Source organism: Canis lupus, chromosome 8 (genome assembly GCF_048164855.1).
Source record: "Canis lupus baileyi chromosome 8, mCanLup2.hap1, whole genome shotgun sequence".
In the NCBI taxonomy this organism is placed as follows: domain Eukaryota; kingdom Metazoa; phylum Chordata; class Mammalia; order Carnivora; family Canidae; genus Canis; species Canis lupus.
Window position 1 is genome coordinate 38589526 of NC_132845.1, and position 15857 is coordinate 38605382.

At 61.9% G+C, this 15857-nt stretch overlaps 1 protein-coding gene across 1 annotated transcript; it reads right to left on the bottom strand.

Annotated features, from left to right (window-relative positions):
- Positions 1–1168: 1168 nt before the first annotated feature.
- HS3ST6 (heparan sulfate-glucosamine 3-sulfotransferase 6) lies at positions 1169–7644 on the bottom strand. The gene is made up of 2 exons (XM_072833969.1): positions 7232–7644; positions 1169–1930 (listed from the first exon to the last, which is right to left on the bottom strand). The coding sequence occupies exons 1-2, from the start codon at positions 7642–7644 to the stop codon at positions 1315–1317; spliced, it is 1029 nt and encodes a 342-aa protein (XP_072690070.1). The 3' UTR covers positions 1169–1314.
- Positions 7645–15857: the final 8213 nt, after the last annotated feature.

The following is a 15857-nucleotide window of genomic DNA, read 5'->3' on the forward strand; positions in this document are numbered from 1 at the left end:
CAGGGCCGGCCCCTTGGGACAGTCCAGACAGGAATGTCCTCCTCTGAGCCCAGAACCAGCAGGAAGGGGCACAGGGCTCCGGGCCGGGCCGCGGAGGACAGAGGCCCCCATCTCTCTCCCTGCTTCCTGTTGAGCCTCTTCTCATGTGTGGACATCAGCTGACAACTCGGATGGTCATGCGACAAAGACGGTAACCACCGTGACTGGTGGGGCCACTGGTGGGGCCACTGGTTCACAGTCAGCCGGGAAAGGGGGCTGCCACTCCCCTGGAAATCCTCCCTCGTTTCAGCCCTGGGGCCCAGGACAGGCAGCTGCTCCAAGTAGCCCAGGGGTGGAAAGGCCACATCAGGGCCAAGGATTTCATATGGACACAGGCCTGGGGTGCGGAGGGTGCAGCCGGGTCCTACGAGGGCCCAGCACAGCCAGGCCATGCCAGGCTTGGGCCTAAGGGTCCCTGGAGGCCATTGTGAGGGCAGTGTGGCCAGGAGCAGTGATAATCATTACTGAAGGGGCCTCTGCATTCCCAGGGGGAGAGGGGTGGACAGGGCACCCTGGAACACCCAAGTCTGGCTCAGGAGCCGAGCAGGCGGTGGACGTCCCTGGGCATGCCTTCCGGCCCATCCCCTGGGGGAGGGAGCCTGTCACTCAGCAGAACTGGGGCATCCAGGGCCTAGGGTGGTGACCCACTGACGGGGCAAGTCCTATAGCCTATAGCCAGGCAGGGTCCGGAGGGTGGGAGCTGCGGGAGGGCGTGGCCCTGGAAAGTGGGCGTGGCCTAGAGGGTGGGCGTGGCTGGAGGCTAGGATCTTTTGTGGGCGAGGCCTATCCGGCGGGATCTATGCGTGGGCGTGGTCTGTGGTGGGATCTCTGCGTGGACGTGGTCTGTGGTGGGCGGGGCCAGACCGCCCCGGAGCTGCTGGGAGGTTGGAGGGCTGCTTCCAGAATCACCAGGTCTAAGCTGGGAGTCACTGGGCCGGCCCTAAGCCTCTCTGAGCCTCAGTTGCTCATCTGTTATGTGTGGCCAAGCTCACAGAACACCCCAAGGGGTGGATAAGGATTGGGTTTTGGACCACTCCTGGCATATGAACAGTGCCCTGTAGAGATAACTGGTGGATGATCATTTCCCCGGGCGGTGGCACCTCCAACCCCCACCTTGCAACCTTCAAGGTTATGTGGAGGAACACAGATGCAAACTTTACTTCTTAAATATTTTTCTCTACCCATTACCTGTACACGGACTGTTCCGGCCAGGTGACAGGCATAAATTAAGGTTACTGCGTGTCCCCAGGCAGCACGAGGGCTGGCCTGTCCTCCTCAGTCCCAGCCGAAGTCCTGGCCAGTCATCTGGTAGAACTTGCGGTTAAAGGGCCGGTAGAAGTCCCGCAGGCGCTGGACCACAGCCTCGGGCACCCGCGGGTGGGGCCGGCCCTTGGATTTGCCCAGGCAGCGTGGGCGGCTGCTCCCCTGGGCCTTCTTGAGGCAGGGGAAGCCCTTGGTGGCGTTGAAGTAAAAGTGCTTGTCCGTGACCACCCGCTTGAGGCCCAGGAAGTCCTGGACGCGGCCGAGCTCTCCCGCCGGGTCGCTGACCAGGCGCTCCCCGCTGACGAACAGGAAGTGGGACAAGGGGAAGAAGCGCAGCCAGTTGTCCAGGTGCTGGGCATACAGGCCGATGCGCACGGCGCTCCAGGCCGTATCCACGGGGCCCAGGCCATGGCGGAAGGCCAGGGCACGGAAACTGGGCAGGCCCGGCGTCTTGGAGAGCGTCTGGGCATAGTCAGAGATGGCCCGGGTCACAGGGTTCCGCACCACCACGATCAGCTTCGTGTCTGGGGACATGCCGTGGATGCGGCCAGGAGCCTCCCGAGTCACGAAGTAGCTAGGGGTTTTCTCCATGGTGATCTGCCCATCCAGGGTGCGTGGCATCAGGCTCCTGGGGATGGAGGGGAGGAAGGTAGGCGACAGTGGGTACTGGCCCCCAGTGACCCAGAACTAACCTCCCCTTCCTCCAGGGAAGTCCCAAACCTCCAAAGTAGGCCAGCCTTCCCCAGCAAACCCTGTCATCCTAGGTGCTTGGGTGGGCAGCCTGGGTGCCCACAGTGGGGGCCCATCCCGCCAGGCTGCCCACCCCTCTCCCAGAGCTAGGTTGTGCCCACACTCGACACTGCTGGGCCTCTTGCCCCAGACCCAGTTCTCAGGAGGCCAGCATCCTGGGGGCCACCCACACAGCCCCGCCCACCTTCCCCATCCCTCAGGCCCTCACATCACACATCCCCTAATCAGGCCATTAATTACTGACAAGTGTCCCCAACAAAGGGCAGCTGCCCTCCCTCTTCCCTCCTCCCTTGCACAGACTCTCCTGCCTCTGATTACAGCCCTGCTAATTCTCACTGACCTGGACCAGATCAGAATGGATCAGAATGGATCAGAACAGATCAGAATGCGAATAGCCTCCAGCACAGCACAGCACACTAGAGAGCAGGGAGTTCAGTGGCCTGAGTCCCTGTCCCAAGACCCCAGCTGCCTGGGCTTCCCAGACCTGGCTTAGACCCCACAGTGCAAGGCTGCTTCAGCTGCAGCATTTTTGGCCAGGGGAGGGGAGTACTGACTCATCCCAAGGTTCTGGGGGAGTGGGCTGGTGACAGCCCCCGACAGCCCCAAACCTGGGGCAGCCCATCCTGAACACCCGCCCAGAGTGGGGAGGGCAGCTACCCTGAGCAGTGTGTCCCACTGCCACACCTGCCAACCAGGTAGTACAGGGTGAGGCGGGCAGGGTGTGGCCTAGCCAGCTGAGCAAACAGCCCTACGGGAGGTCCAGGAACTAGGTCAACAGAGGCAGAGGCTGTCGGGACCTGTGCTAGGGAGGGGAGGTCTCTGCAGGCTGGCCCCGCCTCCTGTCCTCTGAGGGAGCTGCCCCTACTCAGCTGATAGGCTCCAGGACTGGCCCCAGCCAGGGAGGTGACACAAATTGTGGAGTTCAGGTTTTATCCAGCCTCGGGGACCCCCAGACCCAAGCCCTTGGGAGGCAGGGTCTGAGTTTCCTCCTTCTACTCAGACCCCCAACAAAACTCAGGTCAGGAGGACACAGAGATGCACAGACCCATGAGTTAGGGTACTTAGCTTGGAGGGTGCTGGTGGTGGGACAAGAGAATGTGCACATGTGAGTCCAGGGCATGCCACTGGCTCCCTGACACCATCCCGGGGACTCTGGGGAGTCAGGTGGGCTGCACGGTCTGCTAGTTTCCCCTCCTTCAGAACAAGGCTCCAGGCAGAGCTGGTCCACAGAAGTGATGGCGACAGCTCTGTTTCTCCATCTCCATGAAAGCACGAACTGGCGCTCAGTCCCTGCCGCTCACTGCCCCCTCTGACAGGCGGGCTCAGGGACGAAGCATCAGCCCACAGTGCTGGGCTGCAGCTGCTGCCAGGCGGTCAGCTGGGGTTCTGCTCCCAGAGCCCCTGCGCCCCTCTGCCGGCCTCCTACAGCTGGGAATCCAGCTGGAACAGTACTCAGACCTCTCCCTTCAAATGAATAAGTTCAAGGAGACCTTGGCTTGTGACAATACCAAGGGCTGAGACCCAGGGCTACAGGAAACCCCTTTCCACTGAACCTCAGTGCTGAGACCCACAAAGAGACAGTGTGCCAGGCCACATCTGAAGTCACTGTCCCTGGGGCACCTGGGTGGTCCTGTCAGTCAAGCATCCAACTCTTGGTTTTGGTTCAGGTCATGATCTTGGGGTCATGAGATCAAGCCCTGCGTTGGTCTCTGTGCTCAGCAAGTCAGCTTGGGACTCTTCCTCCCTCTGGCTCTGCCTCTTCCCTCCTCAAATAAATAAATAAATCCTGAAGAAGAAGGAGGAGGAGGAGGAGGAGAAGTCACTGCCCCTCCCTTCAACACTTTGGTTAGGGAAGACAACCACCCCAATTGCTCAGGAGAAGCCCCCCATCCATCTTTGACACACTCTTTTCATCCTTTCTACCCGCCAGGCACCAAGTGGTCCAGAGGTGCACCGTCCTTCCCTTTCCAGACCGGGTAGGCTTCTGAATAGCCCCCAGCCCTTCACTCCTCCCGGGTGACGTGGCCACAAGGAGGAGTTAAGGGGACACCAGCACCTGCCGCTGCTGTCTCTCCCAGAAGTAGAGGAGCAGATGGAAGAGGTGTCCTGGATCCAAGGAGCAGAGGAGTGGGGAGGGGGCAGGGGCTGCAGACTTTCCAGGCCCACTCCTGCCACACACCAGCTTCCAACTCAGATCTCTGGGATCAATTACTCTCCCCAGGCCCAGCCCAGGCTTGAAGCAGGGTGGGGATGGAGGCTTTGGGGGACAAGAGAGACCAGGGAGGATAAGAGGAGCAACACACTGACCTCCACACGGCAAACATCTGACAAGCTGTCCTATGGAAATGCCCTGTCCCCAAGTTCATCTGGTCTGCATTTCCCTGCAGCTTCAGCCCAGCCCTGGCGACTCTCCCTCCTCTGTTTTGCTGGGTGGACACCTCTCCTGGGCCCCATCCAGCCCGGCCTGGGACCCCACACACCCCAGTCACGGCTCCCGTGTGGAGCCTGCAGTGCAGGGCGAGTGGGGGCGCTGAGTGCCCAGTCAGAGAAGCCTCTCCGGGTGAGCAGGGGGAGAGTAGTCCCACAGAGGCCCGGCCCCCCCACATACTTCACTGCTCCTGCCTTGGCTGCTTGGGTCCCCAGACCCAGGGGTCCCCCCACCCGCCACCCTCCGCCTCTCCTTTCAAGCTCCAAAACACCTTGGCCCAAGCTTAGCCCCCACCTGCCCCCAGACAAGGCACTTGCTCCTGAACTGAGACTTTGGGGTGTTCCTGTGAGTGCAGCCACTGCTGTACAGAAGGTCAATTAGTGAGTGAATCAAGGAAAAAGCGCCGAGTGGGGGGCACTGGAGGGTCACAGTCTCCAAGACGAAGGACCCTGAGAGCCTGAGGGGTGAACTTCCCAGAGCCCAAGGTCAACTCTGAGCAGCCGAGGACCTACCTGCCCCGTCCACGGGAAGGACTAGAGTCACTGCCTGAAATGAGATTGGTCTCAGCCCTGTGGGAAACAGGGGGTCCCCAAAATTCAACTGGGGGCAGTAGCCGCTCCTCCTCTACTCGCTGCCCCAATCCCCTCCCAGAACAGGGCTCTGCATTCACTGGAAGTCCTTCCCAGGTCCTGAGAGCAGACTGCCAGACCATGCCCAGGGGCTGGGCAAGCTCTTCACGTTAGGAGAAACTGAGGCTGCAGTGGGCATTCTCAGGGGCTCACTGCACATTCAGAGCTGGTAGAAAGGACAGACAGGTCCAGAGGAACAGGTCACCTGTGAGCACGCCAAGCCCACCTCCACACATGTCAGTACATGGACACAGCCCCTTTGGGCACCCGGACACACGCACCCCAAAGCTCAGCCAGCCTGGCTCCTGCTTGTTCTGCACTGGCCAGCGAAGGCTCAGTGCCAGTCAGCCCTGAGAGACAGCTCTGAATGGGTGCAGGCCACTGGGACCCGACCCTCTGCATCCTCTGCAGCCACCCCCACCCCCAGGCCCCCGGACATGGCTCTAAAAATGAGAAAGGAGAAAGTCTCTTCTCTACCAGAGTTAGACACGCTCCTGAATCTCCCCCTCCCACGACGGCCACTCCAGGATCCCAAGGATCCCTACCCAGAGCTGAAAATCTGGCCCAGCTGCCTCTCAGGAGCCCCCTCCTCCCCAGCACCTGAGCATGCACGCAGGGAGGGCCTAGACGGGGCTCCAAACCCTCTGGACCCTCCTGACCCCAGGCTCTTTGAGAACCCCCGGCACTAGCCGTGCTGCAGCCCCTCACGCGTCCAGCTCAGCGCTTTGCCACAGCTCCTGTTCTCAAAGCTCCTGGGGGCCAGTGGCAGGCTCTGAAGTTTGCTCTAGGTAACTGCGTGTCCTCCGCCCCTGCCCCTCCTCCTCTTCTTCCTTCCCTCCCTCCTCCTCTTCCTCTCCCTCTGCACAGCAGCGAGGGATTAGGGACGCCTTTGGATGCTGCAGCCCTGTCAGAGTGGGGTAGCTGTCTCTCCCTGAGCATCCAGGACGCTGGGACTCAGCCAACTGGGTCCAAGGATGGACTCGCTTCCCCATCGCCACCTGACTTCCCTAGAACCCCCAACAGCAGCAACCCTTCAGAGCCCAGGATTCCTTCTCTCACTGGGGCCCCTCTAAACCCATGAGTTGTTTTAGTGCAAAGGGCAAAGATAACAAATAGGAGCGAGTGGGGGCCAGCTGAGGGGTGGGGTGAGGTAGGGTGGGGTGGCGGAACCTGAGAAGAGGAAACTGGTATACCACAGAGCCAAGAGTCTAAGTCCTGCCACCCTACACTCCCCATTAATTCACTAGGTGACCTTGGGCTGGGTCCTCTCTGTCCCATAGCTTGGGGATGAGGCGAGAACTGCAGGCAGTGGGGTGACTCACTCTCCTCTCCATCTGGAAGCCCTCATTTCCCCGCAGGAAGGGACAGGGCACCATGGCAGGCTTGTGCACCGTGAAAGGAGGCAGAGGGCAGGGCCCCGCACTGCCTCAGCCGGGACTGGATGCTCCCCCACATTCTCCCGTGGCACCCCAACACCATCCAGCTAGGCAGCAGGGCAGCTACAGACCCCTTGACATGAGGTGGGGGTCCCAATTCCCACATCTTCCTCCTTTCTAAATAAAGCCCAGACTCCCTCCAGACGCTCAGAACCAGAAGGATTCCTCTTCCCAGGATTGAGGGTCTGGGGACAGGTCAGACACTGCCTAGGAGGCTACAGGGAAAATTCTTGGAGTAACTGGCCAGAGGTCAGACATGCTCTCCCAGAGAGATCCAGTGGGGAAGGGCAGATGAGCATGAAGAATTTCTAATGCTCCTCAAACCCCACTAGGTTCAAACTACTTATCCTGGTTGGAAACGCCTCCCCTCGGGTCTTCATGAGACCCCTCAGCAACGCTGAACCAGGGTTTTCCCTGGACTTTCCAAAGTTTCTGCCCACCCCCCCACCCCCACCCCCACCCCGCCGGCCAGTCATTGCTTCTTCTTTCCGTAAAATCCAATGCAAGGGACCGCGTCTCTGAGGTCAAGCCTCGGCCCTCCACCCAGGCTGGTCTCAGCCCGGATCCCTGGACACCTCGGCCCGCCGCGCCCCCAGTGAGACCCCTGGGGCGCATCATGCTGTTGTTGGAAGGCACCTGCCAGGGCGCGCACCGACGCCGATGGGGCGGACAGGCCGGGCGCTCACCGGTACCAGGCGAGGCCGCGCTCGTAGCACCTGTCGAAGAAGTGGGGCTCAGAGCCGAGCGCGCGGACGTCGGGGTGCAGCCGCAAGAACTCCAACAGGGCGCGCGTGCCGCCCTTCTTCACGCCCACGATGAGCGCCTGCGGAAAGCGCCGGCGTCCCGGGCCGCTGGCCACCCGCAGGCCTGGCGCCCCCGGGCTGCGGACCGCGCGGAGCGGCTCGGCGGGCGCGGGGGCCGGCAGGGGGGCGCGGGCGGCCGGCGGGCCGCGGCCGGGGAGGGTGCAGAGGCAGTAGGCGCCCAGCGCCAGCGCGCCCAGCACCAGCGGCGCCCGCGGCCCCCGCAGCGCGGCCCCCTGCCCGGCCCCCGCTCCCTGGCCGCCCCCGGCCCCGCCGCCCAGGCCGCCGCTACCTGCCATGGGGCTGCGCCGCGCCCAGGCCCTGGAACTGGGGCTGCGGGAGGGAGCGCATCCCGGGCGAGCAGCGCGCGGCCAGCGGCGCCGGCTTCTGCTTTGCGCCCCGGCACCCGCGGACTGGGAGCGGGCGGGGGCGGGGTCGAGAAGCCACGCCCCCTATGAGGCCACGCCCCCACGACCACAGCCCCGCCTGGGCCTCGCGGGCGCCTGGGGAGGCCGAGGCGCAATGGGAACCTCGGAGACCACCCGGACGCGCCTTCTCGGAGACGCTGGGCTGCACCCCGCTCGGCTCCGGGGCCGTTGCCGTTACGGATGCCCGGCGACGGGTCAGGTGTCAGGGCTGTGACGGGACTGAGATGCCTGCCCCAGGACCCGCTCTCGGACCAGGGCAGAGCAGCAGGTGCGCGGGCGAAGCCAGGGGATCAAGGAGGCGCGTGGACCCGGGCCGACAGTGCACAGGGGTCCCCCGGCCTGGAGGGGAGTCTGAGGGGAGGACATGGCGCGCTTTGCTGACAGTCGGCTTGCCGTTCATCAGGGTCACCGCCCTGGCGGCTGGAGAGGGCTGGCCAAGTATCATTACCATCTTAGAGTCCCTGGGAAACAGGCTCAGGGATGACAGGCGTCCCAAGGGCCCATTCAGACCTGTCTCCTGACCCTTTCTACCATGTCACACCGTCTGTCTGTGCAGCCTAGCCCACCGGGCGTTGCCCTGGAACGTCAGGGACCCATCTCTGACGCTGGCACCCGGGCTCCTGTCAGAGACAAGGAGATGGGGGAGGTGGGATGGAGGCTGGGAAAGAGGAAGCCAGGTTCTGCCGTAGGAGCTCCTGCTGAGGAGCAGTGACATGCAGGGGCCACTCACAGTTGTGGAACCTGCTGGGCGCTGGACACTCTATGGGAGCTTGACATGGCCCCGGGGCCCACTGAACCCCCAGCCCAGCACCAGAAAAGCAGAGAAGGAAAGAGAAAGAGGGCTCGGTGTACCGGGCAGACAAGGAATCAGGCCAGTGTCCTTTTCCCCCTCTGCCCCAGACTTCCTCACCGCCAGTTACTGCCCCAGGGGTATGAGCTCCCCGAGGAGGCCAGCCTCTCTGCAGCCGAGGCTCAGAGGACACTGCCCTGGGTTTTGCTTGTTCCTGAAACTAATGGCATCTGGACAAGTCCCAGAATCCTGGAGCACCCACAAACATTTCCAGGGCTCCTGCCCAGAGGAACCCTGGGCCGAGGGGGCTCTGCAGAGCCAGTGGGGTAAAGATCACTGATCTGGGCGCAGTCCAGGTCCCAGACACCAGGCCTGCCCCTGCTTGTCAGAGCAAGACTGAGCCAGGAGGCCTGTAGGCGAGCTGTTGATACAGCATTGTCTGGGGTGCGTGCTGATACACACGGGTCACGGGAAGTTCTCCTTCTGGTCTAGCTTAAAAGGGAGTTTGTTCCAGACAGCCTGCTTCTCCTTAGAGCTATGCTGGGTGGGATCCCACTGCACCTGCAGCAGCCACCGCCGTCACAGCAGGCAAGTCGCAGGGCTCCGAATTCCAGCAGTAAACCCCGGTGGCCCCTCTGTCTCCCTGCCCAGCACAGGCAGGGTGGTTCCCACCTCCCAGCCTTTGCTCATGCTGTTGCATCCTGCTGACAATGCCTCTTCCTCAGCCCCACAGCCCTCCTGCCTCACACATACCTCCTTCAGGATTTTCCAGTAGGAATTTATCCAGAACAGCAGAACAGGAACGTGCTGGGGGGCAGGGGAATGAGGCCAGGGACAAGGATGATTTACTAGCTCGTGCCCTCCCTCCAGCCACTGTCCATACAACTGTCGAGTGAGGGGTGGGTGTAAATCTGGGGACACCCAGATGGCAGCCTTGGGGCATTTGATCACCAGTGTATACCCAGCACCTAACAGAAACTGGCACCCCATAAGCACTGATAAAGGCCCCCTGATGGAAGGATGTGAATGGAGAGGTCAAGAAAGTCTTTCTGGAGGAGGTGATGGTCAGGCAAGCAGCCTGAGGACAGCAGCGCAGAGAGTATGGGGCAGAGGTGGAGGGCAGAGGCTCGTCTCCGAGAGGGAGTACACCCTGAGAGCCCAGCCTGAGCCTCCTGCCCCTTCTCCATAAGCTGGAGACCTCAGTCCTGACACCGAGTGGGAGCTTCGCTGAGATGTCATGTCCACACCATGTCATCCAGCCATTTAGCCCGTAGACTCCGGTGGTTTCCAGTATAGCCACAGTGCTTGGCAATCATCCTTGCGGGGGATTTTAGAACATAGCACCCCAAGAAGAAATCCCATCCCCATGGGCAGTCCCTCCACATCCTCCCTGTCTCTAGAGATTGCCTTTTCTGGACGTTTCGTCTAAGTGGAACCATACAACACATGTTCTCTGCAACTGGCTTCCTTCCTTCAGCATCATGTCTTCGCGGATCAGGTATGTGGTGGCAGGTGTCAATGCTTCATCCGTTTTTAGGGCTGAGTAACGTTCCACTGGCCAAACAGACCACCTCCCGTTGATCCCTCCGTCTGCTGCGGACGTGGCTTGTTTCTAGCTCCGTCATTGTGAACATCCGTGTGCAAGTTCTGGGGCGAGCAAGCGTCCCTCCTATCAGGCGTGCCCGGGCACTGCTGGCTTGTGCCTAGCTCCCTGGCCAGCACTTTGTGAAGGGGCTTTTTGAAGGCCAAATCTGGGCAGTTGGGAACCTGCCTCTCCGTGCTCCTCACGCACAGGGTGGCTGGTTCCCTCCTCCCACAACATCTGAGGGCTTCTCTGATCCGCCTCTGCCCTAGGTTGCCATCAGGGTGAGCCCCAGCCCTCCGCTGGCTGCTGCCGGGTGATCTGCGGACAGCGGACCCCCCTCCCCCGAAAGTGACTGAAAGAAGCCGAGGCTGGTAGCTCTCCTTGCACCTTGGTGTGCCAGCAGGGAGCAGGGAAAATTGGGGGGAAGGAGGCGCCGAGCTTCAGCCTGCTGGACCCTGTCCCAGTCCCTGTCCCTGGGGAGAAAATAGGGAGCGCCAGTGCAGGAGGACATCGAGGGCACATCTAGGGAGGGGGGTCCTGGCATGCAGGGTCATAGTGACAGGAAGGCCCAGCGTGGCCTCCCAGACCCAGGCTCTGTTGGAGTCCCCTCCACAGACTGTAATTACTGCTTCGTGGGTGATGCTCCCCATCTGTCCCCTCCACCTACTCATGAGCTCCGCAAGGGCAGGGATGGCGTCGGTCTCCAGCCTCTACGGCTCCACACCTCACAGTGGTAAGCACTCATGGGGGGTGGCTGGCTCTATGTGCATCCCCCACCCTCCTCTCCGCCTCTGCGCCCGCAGCCTGCCCCCTCCCCAGGGTGGGCACCCCCCACCCCCGCGCAGCCCCCACCGGCTGCAGGGCGGGGCCGTAAGCAGCTGCCGGACTCTGGAAAGTGATTAATAACACCTTGCAGTCCCTCCCCCCACGGGGGACAGCTGGGGGAGATTTCACACACGCCGGGCTTCCAGGAACCCCTTTCCCTGGGACCACACCCTGACCCCCCAGACCCGCTCCTGCAGTCTGCCGTGGTTCTGGGGCCTGCAAGGGGGGCCCAGGGGAGGGGGCTGCGGCCCAGGGCGGGCCCAGCTGTCCTTGATTTGTGTGAGGTTTTTTTCACGTCAGAGGCTGGGTTTCCCTGAGCACATGGAGGGGGGATGCGGTTTCCTCCCAGAGAGGGACCCCCAAGAGCTATCGACCCACCTCCCCCAGCCAGCCCTGGAGCCCACTGTTCCTAGCGCACCTCGGAAGGGACGGAGCACGAGGGGCTGGAAGCACAGGGCTAGGGGTGGGGGCAGTGAGGACCTCTGGGGCTGGAGGCCCAGCCAAGTCCTGGCTCCACCACCTCCCAGCACATGACCTTGGCAGGTATCAAGTCTCTGAACCTCACTTTCCTACTTTATAAAGCAAAGGTGACACTGGCCCCCATCTGTCGGGTGCCTAGCTCCTAAGCTCTTCAGGATATGGAAGCAGTGGACATGTGACAGAGGCCCCAGCACAAGAAGGGGTGCCCTGAAGCTGCTCCCTCCCTGGTCGACCTCTCTACTCATAATTCATCTTTGTTGGAGAAAAGGCTGGACAGGAAAGGCTTTCCTAGGGCCTGGCTTGCTGGAACCCAGGGTCCTGGACCTGGTGCCCAGCTCCACCTGGGGACGATGTGGCACAGAAGGGCTTGCCAGGGCAGACACAATTCCCAGGGTCAGGAGGGACAGATGAACAGGACTGGGGAGGAAGGAGGCCTCCCCAGACCAGCCCCAGTGAGGAATCACACGCCTGCAGGGAGCCAGACCCCGCTCCTGCGCAGGGATGGCCACTAGCTGGCTTCCAGCCACCCCCATTTCTTTCCCTTAGGTCTCCCTGGAGCAATCGGCACAGTCAGAGGCCTGGGTGCCACTGGCCCCCTGCCTGCCCAGGAGTGCGCAGGGCTGCAGGTACCCAGGACCCACCACAGGGCTCTGCAAAATGCTTCTCCCTAAGCAGCCTGGATCAGCTCAGTTTATAACCATCTAGCAGTCTTTCCAGGCTGGCCGTCCCAGGGCTGCAAGAGGGGAGCGCTGTCAACGGCCTTTCTCCTTGAAATGACTAAAGGGTCTCATAGAAACAGGACCCTCTCTGCCGCCGCCCCATCCCCACCTCCCTAGCTTCAGAGCCCCAAGCCAGGCCTCAGCACACAGAAGCCCCTCTGCATCACAGGGAAGGCTGGGTGTCACCTAATGGCCCCACATCAGGGCCTGGGGGCTCTGTAACCAGGTCCATCCATCTATGCCCTGGCGAGGGTCCCCATGGACTAGACGGTGACTGTAAGCACATTCCATCAGGAGCAAGGGAGCTGCTCCAGGCTCAGGAACCCCATCCTCAGGCACCTGGGTGGCTCAGTGGTTGAGCATCTGCCTTCAGCTCAGGGTGTGATCCTGGGGTCCTGGGATCAAGTCCCTCATCGGGCTCCCCGCAGGGAGCCTGCTTCTCCCTCTGCCTGTGTCTCTGCCTCTCTCTGTGTCTCTCATCAATCAATAAATAAAATCTTTAAGAAAAAAAAAAAAGGAACCCCATGCTCTGCAGAGGGCACAGGACCATGGGGGGGTTGTGCATGGTGTGCACAGACATGTGCATGGTAGGGGGTGTTCACAGGCTTGCCACCTGTTTCCAGCCACCCTCCCCAGTGTGGGAAGCCCCAAGTTTGCATCTCTCCACACACTGGCAACCTAGTCCCAGAAGCAAGTCCAGCCTGGTGGGTGGACAGCGAAGGCCGCACTCCATCCTCCCTCGTGTCCAGGGGAAGCACTCTGCCACCACAGTTGCCAGATGGACATACAGACGGGCATGCTTGTTGGGCTTAGGCCTGAAGGGAGACCCAGAACCTAGACACCAAGGCAGAGCCTCTTGGGCCGGGATCCTCAGACCCCTCCCCTTCCCCATGGGCCCCCTCCCTAAGCTACAGGCTTCCTGATCTGACTAGAGGACCCTGAAAATTGACCCCACCCCCTCCCCAGAGAAGAGTGACTCTGTCCCCTACACTGGCCATTGCCATGCTCCCTCTGAATCCTGCTTTCCCGCTCTGCAGACCTCCAGACACGCACCAGGGGTTCCTGGCTCAGCAATGGGGCCCAGCAGAAACCCACGGCGTTTAGTTTAAGGGAACAAAAGGCCGCTGGACTCAGAGGCGGAGGGGGCAGCCCAGGGCAGCAAGCAGGCGGCACCCTGGGGGTGCAGAGCCCATAGGGCCCTATCTCCTATCTACTCCTCCTCCTGAAATGCAGCTGCCAAGCCCTTTGAAGCCAAGAGTAGCTTGTAAACGTCCTTGTTGGAGATGAAACATGATAAGACATGAAGCCAGGGGCTGAAGCACAGATAATCTCTGCGGTTGTACAAGGAATAAATCATGCCTGCAGACAGACCTCCGGGAGGTGAGGGGCTGGGTGGAGGGAGCCCAACCGCAGGTAACCCTCGGCCCCTCCCCTGTCAGCCACAGGACGCCCACCAACTGTCTTCTCTCCCTTCTTGCCTCTTAGCTCTGGTCAACACAACCCTCGGGCCAGGCGCTCCTGGGGTCCCCGCATCTCCCAGACCACAGCCACACTCACGCAGATGCACGGCTTGGCTCGCTCGCCCTACAGAGGGAGTGAGCCGAGGGCCATGCAAGCTGGCCTCCTTCCTCCGCTGCCACTGTGTGCAGCCCCCACGGGGCTGAGCGTCTGGAAAGGAATGAGATGAATGCGCTGTGGTCTGTGACCTGGGGTGGGTGAGCCCTCAAGGGGACAGCAGGGATCCAGTCTGTGCACACAAACAGGAGACCCGCCCGGGGCCCTGCCGCGCGGGGGAAGGACAGAGCCACGGGGGAGCCCCCAGGAGAGGCTCTAGAAGGATTCTGGCACGTGGGGAGGGGAGAGGAAGAAGGAGCCGCAAACTTTAGAAGGCAGGAACCAGGGGCAGATTTTAGGTTGGAGGCTGGCTGGCCTGGAGGCCCAGAGGGAGGGTCTGGGTGCAGGGGGTGGGTAACAGACACCGCACAGTTCTGGTACCTTCGTGGCGTGGATCCAGCTGGAGATACCGGGTCTGACGGCCCCGCCCCCTGCCGTCGGAGAGGCCGCCGCTGCGCCCCTGGCGGCGCCCCCGGGAACTGCAGGGCCTCGAACCCGCCGCGGAGCTCGCTCGCCCCCCGCCCGCGCGCCCCGCGGGCCCGGAGACCTCCCCGGGGAGGGGTCCTTGAGCACCGGCGGGCTCGGGAGTGGTCCTCGCGCCGGGTCCCCTAGCAGGGCCGCGCATGAGGGTGGGACACGGTGGCCGGCTTGGAGGGTGACCTTGGCCGACCTCTCTGGGCGCCTCCTGCCACTTGCCCGCAGCCCACAGGCATGTGTTGAAGTTTGGGGACATGGAGGAGGTTGCGGGGGTGAGGTCCGGAGCCGTCTAGCAAGAAATAATTCTTGAGACGTCTTTGGTGCAAAGTGGGGGTTTTATGAAAGCCCCGGGACAGGACCCGTGGGCGGGAAGAGCGGCTGAGTATGTACCTGGGAGTCGGGAAGGGTCTGGGGATAGCGTCCTCTCTAAGGAATTTTGGAAGCGAGGTTTCCAGGACCCTGAGGGGGTAGCTATTGTTGGGAAAAGGTCACTTATTACCGTCTAATAAACCCTGCGTCCTGAGACCCTTCAGATGTGTATTGTGGGCCACGTGCTTGGGGGGGGGGGATGATCCCCAGCATATATCTTGGGGGGTTTAGAGATAATGGAAATTTCTAAAGGAATTTTTATGTGTTGAAGTAGACCTACAGGCTCCTGGGGTCGGGCTAAGACTGCCTTCTGCACTTAGCAAAGTATGAACATCCAGGCAGCTGAGTCCGTAGACGAAGGTCCCTCTGCCTGTTTCAAGGGCTTGTCAACGTGCCACCCCAGGCTGGTGCTTGGTCCTCAGCTAGCCCTGTGTCCCCATCACATGCATGGGGGAGGGGTGGGAGCCTGGGGCTGGGCCAGATTGGCCCTCCCACCAGGCCACGGCTCTCCCGGCACTTGTCACTCAGAGAAGCAGCAGCAGCAGCAAGGAGCAGGAGCCCAAGCAGCTCGCTCATGCCCCCTGCCAGCCACTCCTAGGCGAGGCGGGGCGGCTGCAGGAGATCCGCGGATCCCTGACCCCCCGCTTCTGTCCCCGGGTGCCCCTGCGTGCATGGGCCTGCCACTGCTGTGGACTGGGGGTGGACTGGTGCTGACATAGCCCGAGGAGCCGGCTGCCCCTGAACAGAACCCCTGGCTGTGAGGCCATGCCCAGGAGGTTCTGCTTGGCAAGGGAGGGGGCACCACTGGGGGAGCTGGGTTTGTTTCTCAAGGAGGAAGTGGGGCTGTGGGCCAAAGGTTATGGTGTAACCCAGCAGGAGGCAGGGGTGGGGGAGATTCATGATTCCAGGTGAGACACCTCCTCCCACCGGGTGCCTGCTCGGAGCCATCCATATCCAGGCTCCTGAAGAAAGGGGACCTCGGGGCTTTGGAGCCCACTCTTCTCCCACCACCACCACTCCAAGGACCCTGCTTCTAGCCCTCCCCATGGCCAGTGAACCCGGATGGGTGGACGTGTGCCTCCCCCGGAGCGCAGGTAGTCAGGCACTGCTCTCACAGCGGCCCTGCCAGCCTCACCAGCCCCAGTCCCAGCCCAACACACCAGCAGGTCCTTCAGCCTACCCTGCGATAGACCCCGCTGTAGACAGGTGACCCCAGGGGCAGGTC